This window comes from Solanum verrucosum, unplaced genomic scaffold (genome assembly GCF_900185275.1).
Source record: "Solanum verrucosum unplaced genomic scaffold, falcon-dt-bn FXZP01000009.1, whole genome shotgun sequence".
Taxonomy (NCBI): Eukaryota; Viridiplantae; Streptophyta; class Magnoliopsida; order Solanales; family Solanaceae; genus Solanum; species Solanum verrucosum.
Window position 1 is genome coordinate 3260423 of NW_026020231.1, and position 18776 is coordinate 3279198.

Sequence of the window (18776 nt, forward strand, 5' to 3'; positions counted from 1 at the left end):
AATTAAGACTTTTTTTTTGTAAAAATAATGTATATGGACACGAAAAACCTTGATAAATATAGAATTATGTGAGGATATTGATTCTTGTAGTTTTGAAGATTAAGAATATATTATTTATTGTGGTTACTAAGGATAAGTCCCATTTTTAACCTCTATATATAATGAGAAAGCAAAAAGATGAAAGCAATCTAAATCTCTTTTCTTCCTCCATTCTTAAATTTGCCTTCAACGCCTCCTTTTATTAAGGTGCTTATCGGTCAATTTAGTTTAATTTTGTATATTATTGATTCGATTTATTAGTTATCAACTCATAAATATGATAAATCGATAATAAACTACTATCTTTTTTATTAGTGTGAGGCAAAGAGAATTTAGAAGGCCCCAGTCATATATATATATATATATATATATATATATATATATATTTGCTAATTCTATTAAAGACATTCACATATATTTATAAAAAAATTTACAAGTAGGAATTCCTTACATACACATTATATTATCTTTAATTAGCTCCCTATATTTCTTTTAATGGCAAATGTACCATTCCTGCTTTTATGAACTTTTTTTTTAATGAATAAAACGTAAATAATAAAATTAATATTGCCAGTTTTAGTAGTTCTATTTTATATATATATATATATATATATATATATATATATATATATATAATTTTCTTAAATATAGAAATTTTATAATAATGATAAGCGGTAATGTGTAACAAACAGTTTTAAAGACTAACGTTTACAAAACAAGCAACATAACAATTGTAGCATTATACCGGACATAATAAATAAATGTATTCTTTAACTTGACCTTGTTTGATATTTATGTCATCCAACTTTGAATACATAGAAGATAACCACCTAAACTTATATAAAATTAAACAGTAGATATAGATTCAACTTATATAAAATTAAACAAGTAGATATGAATTCTACGTGACATTCATCAAATTAATTTAAATATATCTCACCCAAATTATAATGTATGACAAAAATAAAATACCAACTTAAAAAGGGGTATTTGTGCAATTCCCCAAATTCTCCTCAAATCTTCCCAAGCCCAAAATCGGCGAATAATCTGAATTGATAATTTCGGCCCGCAACTAAATTAACACTAAAATGGTTTCATAATCGGTTGGCAATTTCACTTCGGTGAGCGAACACCTCTCTGGTTAATTTAGCAGTGAAAATAATTTGTAAGTTTCTTTATTCTCACTATATAAGTAATTGTTAATCAGCTTCAACTAATGCTGAATATGGAAATATTGTCATTGAATTGTTATAGTCTTATAGATCTTCGAACATAAACACTATTCTCCTATATGATAAGAATCTTTCAGTTATCTCACGAAAAAAAGAAAGAAAAAGAATTAAAAACTAGAAAGATATGAAACTGTTATCTTATTTCGGGTTTTTAATTCTTCAAATATATGCAATAAATTAAATCGGATTACTCCATGATTACTACATACACCAAATTTCAAACATTTGAGATAGTTTTGTTTAAAAGACCATATGAATACAAATTTATGGTCAGGTTTGACTCAATAGAATGGTTGGTTTAAAGTCAAAGTTTAGAAAAGAGAGTTACATTTATTTAATTTTTTAAATGTACTAAGGAACTTGGTCGCGCTTCCCGCAACTATTAAATAATTAATTCATTGTCATCGATCTTATATTCACTCTATTGTCTACATGTAACATTATTAGTTATTTTAACTATATTATGAAAACTCTTTATTAATTTTAACATCTTTTTTATACTCTCCAATTAAAATAGTGTCAAAGTTAATTGTTATTTTCTTATTTCCGCCATGCCACTTTAAATAGGTCACCTATACTACATTTACTCTCATTATGATGCTAAAAAAATCAAGCATTTTCTACAATGAAAATCCTACCCAAATAAAACTACATCTAAACTAAATATACTTAAGATAATTTTAAAGCAAAAGAATAAATAAAAAAGAGAATTTCTATATTATAAATATTTGAATTAAATAAAATTAAAAATAACTATAATTTGTTATTCTAATTTCATATATTAAATTAATTTAAGATAATTATACAAAGTATACTTTTATTCTTTGATTCGAAAAATAGAATGACTTTCTAAATGAAATATCAATAGTTGAGTGATTTTTTAAGTGGAATATCAATAATTGATGACTTTTGAGTTATAAAATAAAATAAAATGACTTTCTAAATGAACAACAAAAGAAATTAACAAAAAGGACAAAATACTAATAAAAATGAGTAAAATGCCAAAGATTGAAAATAAAAAGAAATTCTTTTGCTGTTTTTTTATCCATTAATTAAAAATTAAGAGTAAAGATAAAAAATGAAAAAAAGTATAATTGATAAATTAAAAAGAAGCATACATGGAAACGAAATTGTAGCATAATTTTTATATTTGAGTTACTTTATAAATAAAATAAAAGGCAACGTAACTTAATGTCCTATATTTATTTTCTTACCTTTTAATGGTTATTATTTATTTACTATGTTTAGATTTTTCTGTCTCTTACTTTTTTCTTTTTATTTCTTTTCAATTAATTTGATATCTTCTTCCTTTTCTTTTGTAAGTTGTCATCTCTACCTCCTCATTCTACTCCATTATCACACTAAATTTAATCACTACTTTTAAAAATAATAATAAATTCATTTTTTTTTAATTAACTCTTCATATCATTTAATATTCAAATGTTCTCATGCTTTGTAATCAACAGGATAGAAAGAAAGAACTGATACTTTGTAATGACCGTCATTCTTAAGATTCACAAATTGGCTGTCGATTTTCGATGTGTTGAGCTTCTTTAATTGTTAGATTTTGTAATAATTTTATTTTGATATACAAATGTGAGTTTTTATAGACTTTAATTTACAAAATAAATGTTATTATTGATGACTTTATTTTCAAAACTCTAACTAAGAATTGAAGGATATGAGATTAAACCTGGCACTTACTTGAACAAGAGAATTTATCCATCAATATCTTAGCATCACCAAGCATCACATTGTACACATATACCTTCTTTATCTGCAAAATACAGAAAAGAAAAATTTTCTACTTTACAGATTTTGTTTATTATTTCAATAAATATATATTATAATTCTACGTATCCAAATAGATTTTGATAAAGAAATTAGAAAATGACCTGCAAAATATGATGAGAGTGATGATGCATCAAACATGAAGGATCCATTATTTTCATGATGTGTTTGAAATCTATAGCTAATTCAGTACTATTTATAAGGTTATTGTTTCTTTTGTTGTTAATGCTGCAGTTATGTTAACGTTACAATTATTGTGGAATTTTATAAGTCTTATTTACACATTTAGTATTTATTAATGATTAATGATTTACTGTTAGGAATATGAAAGTTTTATGTAATGATAATTGAGGGTGTTGAAATTTTTATAGCAAATAGATGTCTATTTGTGATAGTTGGCCGAAAGAGAAAAGCAGTTACATGGCGTTACTTTACTAAACGTTAATTAATATGAGTAATTAATTAGAATCTATTAATTATTGTAGCCTTAATTAGAATCCATTTACATGTTAATTAATAATTAATTAGAATTTATTAATTATTGTAGCCTTAATAAAAATTTATTTACATGAAAAAATAGGAAAAAAAAAAACCCAAAAATCAGAGAAAATAGATAAATAAAGATATTGATCATTGAGGCATGCCACATCATCGGGCTGGAGATCCTCCTTTATATATATACTAGTGAACTTGTTCGCGCTTCGCGCGATAATAAAAAATCTCTTCGATTTGACCTTCAAAATTCTCTTCTCATACTCCTCGTTCTGCTTTAATCTTTATCTAATACCTCAATATTATAAATAATCAAAAAGTTTATTTTGCTCTTTAATTTTTGTTCGAAAAGATAATACAAACGTACAAGTCTATCTTTAATTTTGAAAACTATATCAAACCTACAATTAAATTTTAAACAATATGAATTACGATAACGCAATAAAAAGAAGGGAAAAGGGTCTGAAAAATACTTCAACTTTGGCCGAAATTGCTGTTACGATACCAAACTTTATGGAGGACCTTTTACCCTCCTGAACTATTTAATAGTGTATTTTTTACCCCTGAACTATTTAATAGTGTATTTTAAAGGTATATATGTGCCCACGTGGACACATTACTATTTATAATTATGCAATATTTTTTATGTCCACGTGGGCACATATATATGTTTAAAATACGGTATTAAATAGTCTAGGGGGTAATAGGTCCTCATGAAAGTTTGGTATCGTAACAACAAATTCGACCAAAGTTGAAGTATTTTTCAGACCCTTTTCCCTAAAAAAATATTGGTGTTACACATAAAATCTGTTACTCATCACATGGGGATAAAAAATAGTGAAAGACATCATTTTGGTGCTATACATATTCACTATAAGTATGTAATTATGACAATAATGGTTAAGAAAGGTCTTTGAAATAGATAATTATAATAGGTAACCAAAGATAAAAAAAACTGAAATTTTAAAGAACCCATTTATAGGTTATTTAAGAGCAACAATTAGCTTGAATGGGATGAATGCAATAGCGTGGGGAAATATTAATTAACCAAGGGACTTTTGAGTTTTTCTCCTAATCAGAAGAGTTAAAGAAAATTAATTTTCTAACATTGCATATGTAACATAAACTAAGAAAATTAAAGGAGTGTTTTTTGTAAACATAACACATTATATATATATATATATATATATTATTTTTTAAAACTATTAATGTAATTTAAGAGTAATAATCATCAAAAGGCATAAGAGTAATGAAAATAAAGATTATTAAGTTTTTATATTAAAGAATATGAATAAATGAAGGAGTAGTAATTGACATATTCATTTTTGTACAATAATTAAAATACATAAATAATAAAAAATATATAATTAAGAGATAATTTTTATATTCTAATATATAGATATAGATTATACATATTGATATATAGATTGATTGTAAGTAAATTAAATAATAAAGAGAGATGAATTTAAAATATTAAGATCATTGTCATTTTGTAATTCAGAGAAGGTTAAAAAATATTAAAATTTTTAAGAGTGAAAATTAGAGAGATGTGAATTATAGATATTTTTTAGTCCTTGTAAATAGATATGTGAAGAGTTTTTGTTGTAATTGCTCCTCTACTAATGAAATATTTGTGTACAATAAATTAAGTAATTACCTTTACAATAAAATAATTGATTAAATAAGAAAAAAGACCTAAAAGAGAAACACCTCCCCTATGTTTCTCCTTTACATATAAGAAATGGGAGGATGAAATACTAATTGACATATTTACTTTTGTACAATAATAAGTAAATAGAATTGTAGAAAAAAATATAAAATAAATAAATAAAATTGAATTTTAAAAAAAAAGGTGCATCACTTCTCTAATATTGAAAAGAAACTCTCCTTTCCTTTGTCTCGAATCTTGATCCATCTTGTGCTCCTCTAACATGCTCCTTTAAACATTTACTTGTAAAATAAGAAGTTAGACTCCATATGCTAGAAACAAATTATTCCATGTAAAAGATGAAAATTTATACATAAAAATATATTAAAACATAAATATTTAATCATAATACCCTAAATCATTGAGATTAGCAATTTTTGTCAAATGTAGCATGTATTTCTGATACTTATATAGTGATATGTGAAGTCATGCGAATTAATCACAAGAAAGATAAAAAAATCCTTTTATTTTGTGGAGTAACCATTTAGGTGGAGTTATTAGAGGATTAGTGATAGACTTTGGAATTCATAAAGTGAAAAAAATTATGAAAAATAAAGAAGAGTAAATGAGGATGATATGCATTTGCTTAGTTTGTTCATGAGAAAGGCAGTGGAGAGACAACTCTTGGAAATGGTGGACAAGAAGAGCGAAGACATGCAGTTACATAGAAAAGAGGCTGTGGAAATGATGAAGATTGCAGCCTGGTGTTTACAAAATGATTATACTAAGAGGCCTTCCATGTCATTGGTAGTTAAGGTGTTTCAGGGTTTAGTGGCTGCTGAAACCGACTTGGATTACAGCTTCACATTTCCAACAATGACGAGAAGAGTTGCCGGAACTAATCAAGAAAGGGAATCTGTGGTTGGTATCAGTTTTCCACTTCCATCACAGTTGTCAGGACCTAGGTAAATTCTTAGTAGTATTTATCATCAAGACTGAATAGCTAGTAAGTCACAGCCATATGTCCATACCTTTGAGTTATCACTTGTTATTTGCTGTGAAATGCCATTTTGTGTTTTTCATAATCCTTATTATATCAATACTATTTCAGAAACATAATTTAGAAAAGTAGAACACACTGTCTACTATAGAAATGTTAGTTTTCGTGCAGTCTAATTAACTTATTGAGTATCATGAGCCATTTCATTCTGAACAGCTGAATGGATTGCGCTGATGATCCCTTTTCTTTTTACCTACCTCTCATTCAACTATCTTTCAGTCTGCTTAGGATTCTTTATTTTTCTTACCATCGTCTGATTGTCTCAGTGTGTTCTTCTTTGGTCCGACCACACATGAAGACATCTTGAAGCTGTAACGATATGGAAACTAAGATGTTTTACTGCAGTTTTTTCTGTTTATAACACAGAATAAGTAGACACCTTACTCGTAGAAATATAAAATGTGCTGCATATGAAGATGTATTGACCACAAAGATGCAAATTAGAAAGAAAATGCTATCTATCTCTGCCACGAGACGTTAATTGGTTATCTATCAAAGCTACTTAAGTTTACCTTTTACATTATGACATAGTTTACCTGTAAGCCAAATTTATGTACAAGAGAAAGATGGATCTGGTGATGAAGCATGGAAATACATCTTCACAAAAGAAAGACATAGACTAGGGAAAGGAAAAAAAAAACTTACAACCTCTTAAGCTAGTTGTTCACCTTGGACCGGATAAAATTGAAGGCAATATTAAGCTGATAGTATCTTCCCTCTGTTGGTCTTCCCTCTGTTGGTTGCAATCCTCAACCTCGGGTAGGCTTGTGAAATCGTAATCCAAGTTTGTTTCAACAGTCACCAAACCTTCCAATGCCTTAACCACCAATGACATGGAAGGCCTCTTGGTGAAATCACCCTGTAGACACCATGCAGCAATGCTCATCATTTCTGTCACTGCTTCTTTGTGGATCTGCATATCCTCATTGTTTTTGTCAACAATATCCATAAGCTGCTGTTGTTCCGATTTTCTTTCGAAAACACTTAGCAAATGGACATCCTCATCAGCTTGGGACCGATCCAAATTCTTTCTCCCACACAACAGCTCCAAGAGCACAATTCCAAATGCATACACGTCTACTTTCTCAGTGATAACTGACCTCAACCATTCAGGAGCCAAATACCCTGGTGTTCCTCTCATCCTAGTTACAACTTTGCTTTCGTCTTTATCGATCAGTTTCGACAGACCAAAATCAGATATCTTAGCATTGAAATTTTTATCTAGAAGGATATTTTGTGGTTTGATGTCCAAATGAATTATCTTCTGGCTGCATTCGTCATGAAGATAAGCTAATCCTTTGGCAATATCTGTTATAATCCTTTGCCTTGTATGCCATCTAAGCCCATTTTCTTCATTTTTATGATAAATCCACCTATCTAGTGATCCATTTACCATGTGTTCATAGATCAGAAGTCTTTGGGTCTTTTCGGCACAAAATCCAATGAGTTTTACCAGATTGACGTGGTGAATCCCACCGACTATGTTTACTTCTGTTAAGAATGATTCCATCACATGACCTAGACCATCCAGATGCTTTACAGCTATTTTTGTGCCATTACTTAGTGTTCCTTCATATACTGAGCCAAATCCTCCTTCCCCGAGCTTTCTGTTGAAATCTTCAGTTATTGTTCTTAGCTCATTGTAAGAGAACCGAGTTAGCATTCCCGGAAAGATTGGTTCGAGATCCAGAAAACCCCCATCCTTTCTGGAATCTTTTGTCCTCTTTTTAAAGATAACAAAGAAAGCTGTGATACTTAACATTATCCCAAAGAAAGCTGCAAGAGTAGATCCTATTATCACTATGTGAGGTCTTGATTTTTTTCCTCCAGAAATGGTTTGAGACTGATTCTGAGTGTTTGAGGAATTCTGCACCTTAAGAAATACTCTCTTGTCCATTCCGTCCTCGGTGTCTATGAGAGAAAAGACCTCATTCAGTAATAAACAGCTCCCAGTTGTAGCCCCATCCGAATCATATCTGAAGACAACAGCTTTGCAGGAACAGTTTCTCAGACAAGCCCCTTTGCAATCTTCCAACTTTTTCCCCTCAAACGGTAATATGCCCGAAATTCGTTCATCACTTAACTCAAATGCAAAATATGTGGTATTCTTGAGCTCTACATAACTATGATACTGCGAAGAGTTGCAGTAAATGGAAGTCAGCTGTAAACATCCAACATCTATTTTCCTCTCATCTAATGGCCTGAAGAAATTTCGCTCTGGTGGACAACTACATTTCCCATTACTTGTACAAATGCCATATCTTCCACACACCGTTGGGTACCCACAGTTCTCTGCATGTACATTAATCAAAACATCAGATATGACTTTCCAATCTAATGCATTCTCGTCCCATTGGTATACCCGTAAATGTCCATCAGGCACAAGCTTCATGAATTGAGCTGGTGATTTAGGAGGGTCTTGCTGAACAGTAAGTGTTTCACCATCAAAACTGAAATAATTACTAGTATCCGGATTATTTGAAGCATAGTAAAACTGAGGTGGATCAGATTCAATGTAAGTGGCCCAGCTTCCATTGATAATAGTTAAAGAAAACAAACTTTGACTCCAATTGGTTGCTGAAACGCTTGCTATGAGCTTCCTCCCAGAAACCAAGCTCTGCCCCGGGAGCAAAGAATCTGTAGGATGATCGAACGACTGCCAAACTGTGCGATTGGCTTTGTCAAAGAGCACGAGATTCCCCGTTTCTGTCATGTTTAAGCCAGAAACAGATTTTCCAGTAGTATTAGTGGACCAAACAAACGTGCCATCAGAGTCTGCCAAGACCAAGTTGCCATCATTTCCTAGTTGCAAGGTTGCATTGGCTTTCACTGGATGGTCTCTATTAGCAGAGCAAACCAACTGGGGATCCATGAATTTGTTGTCAGTAGAGGAGCTGTCCGGGAATGCAAAGAAGATCCCGAGAAGGCATTCAACACTTTGGCTATTGCAGTAGAAGCCACAGAAGTGGTACTTATTTCCATTATTTGCACTCAAAAGGATAGGTGTCAAGAGAGATAATCCATATGTGGATTGTGCATCAAACCAAAACGGCCTATTGGTCCATGAAGTGGAAAGTCCAGCAGTAGAATTCAAATAACTGCCATTTAGGTACCATGAAATCTGGGATGAAGCAAACCTGAATGACAAAAAGTGAATATAAATGATGAACAGGACATGAGGAAAATACAATCTCTGCTCTGCAATCATTTCTTACTAAAGCTAAGAAAAGAAAATGTTTGAAATCTGCTTTGCTAGCAACTCCTTCTGTGTTCTAATAATGTCTTTCTTTTGGAAACGCGTCTCTTTGGTCAATACAAGAGAGCGGCCACACAAAAACTTTCATTCCATGTGGTATTCTTTTTTTACAAAAGTTTGTCTACTTTCAATCAGGGACAGAGCTAGAACCACAGATACAGATTCGATGATACCAAACTCAGTTGTTTTTACTCAAACAGTATATTCATATAAAGAAATTCATTAAATATTTATAAATATTATCATTACTCATATGATACTTTTCACAAACATAAAGTGGTCATGCTCTGGATATTCCCTTTTACACGTGAAGGATGAATATGATATAATTATTTACAGTGGGAAATCACTCGTTTCCTTTTTAATATTTTAAAGCAAAGTGGGAATACAGACTAATGTCTTCCTTTTTCCTATTATTTTAATGGAGACTATAAACATTCCCTTTATCTTCTTTATTCTTACAAGTTCCAGGTTGCTTCTTCGTTGCTATAAAATTATAAACTAAAAAAATGAGAAAGACTACTGGAGAATGTCTACCCTCGTGAGCAGAAATTGCATTTTTTTTTAATAAGTCAAAAAGTTTTGTTATAAACCGTGTAAAAATATGATACTTGGGTCTAATTCAACCTCAAAAGTTAGATGAACCTAAATCCATATAAGCAAACCACCCGTCCATTTCCGAACCAATATGAGACTCTAACCCACTCTACACTCCTTCATGCCCAGACCCAACTGGATTGAGGACTGAGAGTCCAATGTAGAACTCTAATCCACTTTAACACCCCATTCATGTCCACAACCAATTGGAGCATGAATCGGAAGCTCAAACAAAAATGGATTGGATTGGGATGGACTTGACTCTGACACCTAGGGTGTGTTTGGTAGGAAGGAAAATGTTTTCCAATTTTCTCATGTTTGGTTGGGTTAAATGTTTTGGAAAATGTTTTCCAAATCAACTCATTTTCCTCAAATTTAAGGAAAATGACTTCCCTTCAAAACTTAAGGAAAACAATTTCCAAAACTCTCTTCCAACTTCCAATTAAAAAAAAAATTGTTGAAAAAATCAATTTATTTTGTCCCTACCCTCAAACCAGCCCCCCAACCAACCCCCTAAAAAAATAATAATTTAAAGCTTGTTTTAAATTCAATTTTTTTACCCACCCTCGCCCCTACACCCTACCCCACCCCCTCCCAAAAAATATTAAAAATTATTTTTAAAAGATATTTCTAATTTCAATTTTTTATTTTTTACTTCCACTCACTACCCTCCCCCCTCTATCAATTTTTTTTATTGTTTTTAAAAAATATTTTCAACTCAATTTCAAAAGCTACTTCATGAGAGAGGGACAAAACCCGATTTCAGGTTAGCAGAACCGTGCCCTCCCCTATTAAAGTTTATTATATATATAGCTATATAGATTTCATTCTCATAAATGCTAAAAAAATGTGATAATCGATTATAATTTAATAATTTATTTTTCTTTTTCAATTGTTAGTATAACATGTCTTGTAATATTTTGTAAGAAAAGAATAACATATATAAATTATTGTATGTTACATAAGAACACAAATGTTTAAATCTCTTTTATTGATTATAGTTTTGAAAACTTTATCCAATAAAATCAATTAAAATCAATTGTTATATAAACTAACAGAATTATTCTAAAAGTGTTTGAAAATATAAAATCAAGACTTCAATTCAGTGAATGTGTCAATTAGCTAGAGTTATCATTTTTTTCCTTATATAATATTTTGTAATACTTATAATTGCAAAAAAACATTGTTATCTTTAGAAGACATTCAAAGTTAAGATAATATTTTTTAAAAATTTAATTGTTTGATAATATAATTTGTTTGAGCTTGAAATGTTTAGTAAAACATCTCAAAGAATTGAACACAATCTTACAAAGTCAATATTAAAACATGATTGATTCAAATTGAAGTGAATTAGACAGATCAAGAAATAAAAAGAATTTGTAAGTTTAACTGTCTTCTATTTTTAATTATAATTACATCAATAATTAAATTTAAAAAATATGTGCATAATAATTAGTAAGAGATTAATAACAAACTATTAAGAAATTTTAAATTAATACTCCCATTATCCAACAATAGTTATCTCCTATTAACTTGACATATACCTTAAGAAACAATAAATAATAGGATAAATTTACTATATTACCTTTTGAATATGTTAAATTTAATGCTTTGGTAAATATAGATTGTATAGTAATATTTAATACCAATGGTAAAATAGATATAAAAGGGTAAATTATCTCTTAATTTTTTAAAGTGAACAATTATTGTTGAAAAAATATTTTTAGCATAATGAACAAGTAAAGATGTACAGAAGAAGTAATAACAATCCAAAATTAGTCGACTTTGCACACTTCTTAAAAAAGTATAAATAGAAAGATAATTTTACTATATCACCATTTGAATATAATATTTTAAAAAATGTAATAGACAAATGACTATAATGATAAAGGTAAATTAAGAATTAGTATAAATGTTAAATTATTTATAATTTTCTAAAATGAATTAATATTATTGAACATTACAAAATAATATACTCCGTAAACAACTATTGTCGTAGAAAGGGCTACATAGTTTTTTTTATATTCTACTATGGTAAGTATTTTGTTTCTTTCAAGAGTGTTAATACGGTAATTAACAACATTTTACATCGTCTTCGTCAGATCTGGTTCTCTTTTATGTATGTGTATGTATCTCCTTCATCTTTTATCTGCTTAGTGCTTTTGGTTCTTCGTTTAATCTTGACTCTTGCTCGATTTTTCTTTTTTGTGCATCTTCGGTAATGTTTCCGTAACTAAATTTGGGTTTTTTTTTGTTTCTTTGGAGGTCCTTATTTTATGGTTGAGCCGCCCTTGTTTATGGGCTATTTGTGTTTAAGTTAGTTAGTAAATTGGGAAACCTGATGATTGATCAGCTAATTATTAAAGTGGTAAGGTCTGCATATGCATATATTCTAGCTGCCCAGTGGGATTTCACGGGCTATGTTGTTGTACATAATCAAAATCCCAAGTTATTTATTATTACAAGCAGATAATCCGTCCGAGCTTATGTGGTTTTGCTTTCTAAGTAGAAGTTTAGTTTGTAATTATACTTCTCAATTTCAGATGGAAGAAGCTTCTGTTGACAGTGAGCAAGATGTTACTGGGCAAGGCAGTGGGAGATTTCAAGAAATAGAGTCAGATGATCAGAACACTGAGAAAATTGAGTCGGATGAATTATTTGTTCAAAATGGTAGGCAAATAGAGGCAAATGGTTTAGATGATCAAAATTGTGTTACTGATGATGGGCAGAAGGAATTTGTTGCCCCAGCAGTAGGAATGGAGTTTGAATCGTATGATGATGCTTACAACTACTACAACTGTTATGCCAGGGAGGTTGGTTTTCGTGTTAGAGTAAAAAATTCTTGGTTCAAAAGAAATAGCAGGGAGAAGTATGGTGCAGTACTATGCTGTAGTAGCCAGGGCTTCAAGAGGATTAAAGATGTAAACCGGCTGCGCAAGGAAACTAGAACTGGTTGTCCTGCAATGATGAGGATGAGAATGGTGGATTCCAAAAGATGGAGAGTACTTGAAGTTACTCTTGAACACAATCATTCGTTAGGTACAAAAGCATACAAGTCTATCAAGAAAACAGGTGCTGGAAACAAGAAGAAGTTGGATTCAAACTGTAATGCTGAAGTGCAAACAATCAAGTTATACCGGGCACTAGTGATCGATGCAGGTGCAAATAGGAATGCCAATTTTAGTGCAAGGAGGTGCCAAACTTCATCCGATTTCCACGATAAGCTTAACTTAAGAAAAGGAGACACACAAGCCATGTATAATTATTTCTGCCGCATGCAATTGACAAATCCAAACTTCTTTTACTTGATGGATCTGAACGATGAAGGGCAGTTGAGGAACGTGTTCTGGATTGATGCCAGGTCAAGGGCGGCATATGCTTACTTTGTTGATGTCATCTATATTGATAATTCATATTTGTCCAACAAATATGAGATCCCTCTTGTGGCATTTGTGGGAACAAATCACCATGGTCAGTCAATGTTGCTGGGCTGTGGCCTGCTTGCTGGTGAGACTAAGGCCTCTTATGTTTGGGTGTTTAAAGCTTGGCTCACCTGCTCTCTTGGACGTTGCCCTCAAACAATTATTACAGAAAGATGCAAGGTTTTGGAGACTGCAATAAATGAGGTGTTCCCGAGGTCTCTTCATCGTTTTGCTTTATCACACATCATGAGGAAAGTTCCAGAAAAGTTGGGAGGATTGCATAACTATGATGTTATTCGGAAGGCATTGTTTAAAACAATATATGAGGGTCTAAAGCCATTTGATTTTGAAGCAGCATGGAGAGTTATGATCCAAAGATTTGGAGTGGGTGATCATGAGTGGCTTTGTTCATTGTACAATGACCGAGCTAAATGGGCTCCAGTTTATTTGAAAGATACTTTCTTTGCTGGAATGGCCACTGCCAGATCGAATGAAACATTGACTTCTTTTTTCGATAAATATGTGCACAAGCAAACTCCTCTAAAAGAGTTTCTTGACAAATATGAATTAGCTTTACAGAAAAAGTTCAAGGAAGAAGCTCTTGCAGATATGGAGTCGAGAAGCTCAAACCCTGAACTCAAAACAAGGTGTTCATTTGAGTTGCAGCTTTCAAAAGTGTACACTAGAGAGATCTTTAAAAGATTTCAGTTAGAGGTCGAGGAGATGTATTCTTGTTTTAGTACAACACAGTTACATGTTGATGGGCAGGTGGTAATATTTTTGGTGAAAGAGCGTGTTTTGGAAGAGGGAAATAGGAGAGAGATACGGGACTATGAAGTTCTGTACAACAGAACAGCAGCAGAAGTTCGTTGCATTTGTAGCTGCTTCAACTTCTATGGATATTTGTGCAGGCATGCATTGTGTGTGCTGAACTTCAATGGTGTGGAAGAGATCCCCTCAAAGTACATTTTATCACGGTGGAAAAAGGATTACAAGAGGTTATGTGCACCAGATGTTGAATCCAGTTCTACCGAGTCTACTGAACAGGTTCAATGGTATAGCCAGTTGTATAGAAGTGCATTACAAGTTGTGGAAGAAGGAGTGATTTCCCTAGATCATTATAAAGTAGCCCTAAATGCATTTGAAGAGTCTCTGTCCAGAGTTCACCACATTGAAGAAAAACCAAATAAAAATTTGTTGTAATTAGCATATCTACCATCTGTCCTTGTAACCGAAGGGTGCCTGAATCTCTTCTTGTGTATAATGATAATAGAACAAGGACATCTGTAACTGTGTTGATATAATACATACAGTTTCGGGTTCATTTACTGGAACCCTTGTCTTCCTGTGCATAAATATGTGAATGTAATGCTCCCAGAAGCATTGGACCTAAAAAGTTGAAAGAACTGATTATTTTTGTGCCTTACTATAGCATATGTATAATGGAACTCTACGCATACTATCTGTTCTTAGGCATCACCTCATGTATAGTATTTTCTTGTGTTACCTTGTTATACTTTACCAGTGTTTGGTTTTCATCCAAAATTCAGAAGAAAAAAGGAAAAAAATATATGAGTTTGAGGGAGAGGTTGAGGTAGATCAAAGAAGAATTGGGAAAAGATGATTAAATAAGACATGCTATATTTTTAGTTTATCGAGAACACAATCCCAAATAGGAGAGCATAGAGGTGAAGGATTAGGATATATGGTTAGTAAATAGCGGAACATTTCTTTCTTCCTAATGTAGATAAGGTTTGAGTTTCGAGCACCTATATGTTCCTTTATCAATATTATTATTATTGTGCTACCATTATTTTATCCTTTAATTTTATTATTACTGTCCGTATGTATTTTACTTTGGTAATCTTTACTTATCTTTTTACTCTTGCATTTCTCTTAAACCTATTCTAAAAAATGATTTTCTTGAGTTTGAGTGATTAGAAACAACTTCCTTACCCCATAAAAATACATATATCGTATACCTACACCTTATCCTTTTCAAATCTATTGATAGAATTATATTGAATATGTTATTACTGTGGTATGAGTTTTAAGAGGCAGATAAGCATATATTTGCGGGTCATCTTATTTTAGACAGGAAAAAAATGTCATAAAATAGGTTCTCATTTGGCTTGCGTCAATTCTCCCGCCATTTGTGAAAAGGAAAAGAGGAAAAGAGCTCTGAACCCTAACTGGCCTAATTCCTCGTCGATCTGGTAAGTTTCTCCCTATTCTCTCTCGAAATGAAAACTACTCGTTGTTCAATCCTCCGTCATGTTTCATCTATTTGCTCGTATTCGTGACTACTTGTTCTTACTATGGACATTTCTGAGATGGTAGTTGAATTTTAAGGCTCCTAGATTGTTGATTTTTCCGGTACAGTGATTGTGATCTGCACTCTATAATTCTTATTCCGGTTAAATTTTATCCTCATATGCTGTTCAATGATTTTATTGCATGTATACTATGTGATGTTATGACTAATTGAGTTCGTAATTCTTCAGACGTAGTAAGCATAAAAGCTAAAAACCTCTCTAGTTGCATCTGCAGTTCTTTTTCTTTCTGAATCCTCTAATATTTTGGTAAAAATAACGAGTGCTTGATGAGCACTTGAGCTTTACTTTTGATAAATCTGGAGGAGATTGCTTGGTCTTGCAGTAATCTGGGTGGTACTAAATTTCCTTGTAGTGTTTATTGAACTAAATGAAGTTCAAGGCGTTTCTAACGGACAATGGTGTCAGCCTCTTGGACAAGAGGTTCCTGCCAGCCCTTGAAAAAATGGGAAAGATCTGTCACCTCTATCTTACGAGAGACCACGTATACTTCCTTCATAACCTCCTTAATGGTGATGGCATACAATGCATTGCTCAATTCCGTAAAGAAGCACTCTTTGATGAGTATCGCCTCTCTAGCCAAAATGATGATCGGATTTCTTTTGCTATTGATCTCTCTCTTCTGCATCGTGCCCTTCATAGCATCATTAGTATTTACACTGAGTTCAGTGCCAGTGACAGTGGAGTTCCTGGTGGAAACAGCGCCCCTAACCACATCCAAATCAAGCTGGTAAAAAAACTCCCTCCTCATTCTCAACAACCAATGCCTTTTCTCACTTTTGAGACGAAAGGTTACAAGTCTGCCGTTATTCAAGATGTGCCCATCTCTAAGCCGTTGTCAAGGTCTGATGTACTTGAATTACAAGCAGCCCTTGATATGGCCCAAGATTTGCCTCAGACCCTTATACAAGTCCCAGACATGCACCAGTTACAGAACTTTGTGGAAAAAATGAAAAATGTCGGTGACGTCCTTAGTGTTTCTATTAGCAAGTATGGTGATCTCCATCTGCAAGTTTCTACTAGCCTAATCACACTTGGTGCTGAGTTCCGGAAGCTGTCAGTTATAGGAGAACAAGCACAGAGTCCAACAGATGATCAAAATTTGAGTGCTCAGTCAAGGACAAGAATAGCCCTTCAGAGAGGAGATGCAATGACAGTGCAAGTGAGTGTAAAACATTTCTTCAAGAGTCTTCAGTGTCATGCAGCCAAACCAGATTGTGCTTTCTATGGGATCGCTCAGCAGGGTGCTTGCTTAACAGTCGTATTTCAGTTCTTCATCCCAGGCACACATCAAACTGATAAGGCAATCAGTCTACATTGCCGGCTACCCGTCCTTGATCCTGGAGCTAGTTGATACGTTTTTAAATTAATATTTGTATTTCTTTTGCTTAGAAGTACTTTGGGCAGTTTAACCTTCCTAAATGGTCATGTGAAGACTTGATTAGTCATCAGAACATGGATTATAGTGTCCTTTCTGTATATAGTTAAATGAAGACTTGATTTTGTGGATTCAACTCTTGATGCTTCGGTAAGTCACTTGAGATATATATATATATATATATATATATACACAACTGCCTGGACTGTGCAATCCTTCATTCTCCCTAATCTCTTGCTAGTTTTAGAAGGCATAGTAAGTGTTTTCTTGATACTCGTATGGTGTGTTTTAGATTTCTATTTTGGTATGATTTATGGTACCTAGTTTATGTGATATCGATTTCTATTATGCTCTATGTTTGCATGGTGTTGCTCTTGAGGCAAATTAGACACAGCAGCTTAAAAGGCTGGGATAACAGAGTAGAGTATGGGTAAGGAAACTGAAGTATGATGGGGAAAATGGAGAATATCTTGCTCCATCATACTTGTACTTCCAATCTTCCCTAACCTTAGCAATGAAGTAATGTTTCTCCAACGTGAAATTTGATTTTTTTTTTTTAAAAAAAGAAAGTTAACTTCTTTTTGTTCTCCTTGCTTTTTAGGTGACTACATAAAAGTTAATGTTATATCTTAAAGTTCATTCTAACATTATTTCGGGCATGCACATTGCCCTTAAAAATATCATCAATTTCTTTCCCTTGACACGTGATGTCCACCTCAGGCTCTTGGCTGGTGGAATAGTCACGTTACCAAAAGCGATTTGCACCCTGCCATAGTGGATTTGTTTTTGACTCATTCATCTTCACTTTCTTCATCTTGATCCTCTTTCGGATTTTATATTCTTTTTATTTTTATTTTTATAAGGAGTTCAGCTGATCGGTAGGTCAAAGAAGTATTGAGATATGTGATTAGACAAGACATGACGTAATTTCAACTTATTGGGTACATAACCTGTTGTGAAGGACATGAATGAAGATAGAAGATTAATAGGTAGATTGTAAGAGTGTGTTGTCTTGCTATCAGTCCATACTAGTAAACGTAGTATTGTTTTTTTTTATTTTGGATTGCTGATGCTTTGGATTGTTTTTTCTTGATTATATGGTCTATTTGAACCTCTCTATCTTTGAAGTAGGACAAAAGTTTACCTACGCTCTACCCTTCTGGGATCAAATTGATAAAAAAAATAAAATTTCTCAATTCCTTTTCTTTTCTTCCCAACAATATAAAATCAATTACATGTCATAATCGTGATCCAAACTCTTTTTCTTTAATTTTAAGTTAGAGAGGGTGATGAGGAAATATAGTCGTAATTTTGAGAGGCTATAGTTCCTCTGATAAAAGTTTTAGTCTAGTCAATTATTAAAGACAATTAGTCGATTGAAACAGTACGTGGTATTCTTTCTTTTCAAAAAAGGAGATGAAATATAATTGGGATTTCTGAATAATTAATTTTGAAAGGTTATATTTTTTTATAAACACGTTGGCTAAATCAATTGTTAAAAACAATAATCAAATGTGTTTTTCTTCTA

General features: G+C 32.2%; 4 protein-coding genes across 4 annotated transcripts in view; 2 read left to right on the forward strand and 2 right to left on the reverse strand.

Moving 5' to 3' along the window:
* The window catches only part of LOC125832626 (uncharacterized), an 86750-nt gene that overhangs the window by 51788 nt on the left and 16186 nt on the right, over window positions 1–18776 (reverse strand). The gene's annotated exons all lie outside the window — the stretch shown is intronic.
* LOC125832619 (G-type lectin S-receptor-like serine/threonine-protein kinase SD2-5) lies at window positions 6927–9470 on the reverse strand. Its single transcript, XM_049511813.1, has one exon. It carries the CDS (start codon window positions 9468–9470, stop codon window positions 6927–6929), a length of 2544 nt encoding a protein of 847 aa, XP_049367770.1.
* Window positions 12622–14828, forward strand: LOC125832621 (protein FAR1-RELATED SEQUENCE 6). The gene has a single exon (XM_049511815.1). It carries the CDS (start codon window positions 12659–12661, stop codon window positions 14738–14740), a length of 2082 nt encoding a protein of 693 aa, XP_049367772.1. The 5' UTR covers window positions 12622–12658; the 3' UTR covers window positions 14741–14828.
* On the forward strand, window positions 15645–17422 carry LOC125832625 (uncharacterized). Its single transcript, XM_049511820.1, has 2 exons — window positions 15645–15753; window positions 16226–17422. Exon 2 carries the CDS (start codon window positions 16241–16243, stop codon window positions 17222–17224), a length of 984 nt encoding a protein of 327 aa, XP_049367777.1. The 5' UTR covers window positions 15645–15753; window positions 16226–16240; the 3' UTR covers window positions 17225–17422.

Bases quoted from the DNA above. Each gene is read 5' to 3' on its own strand.
- LOC125832619 (XM_049511813.1), bottom strand. From the start codon at position 9,470: ATGATTGCAGAGCAGAGATTGTATTTTCCTCATGTCCTGTTCATCATT.
- LOC125832621 (XM_049511815.1), top strand. From the start codon at position 12,659: ATGGAAGAAGCTTCTGTTGACAGTGAGCAAGATGTTACTGGGCAAGGC.
- LOC125832625 (XM_049511820.1), top strand. From the start codon at position 16,241: ATGAAGTTCAAGGCGTTTCTAACGGACAATGGTGTCAGCCTCTTGGAC.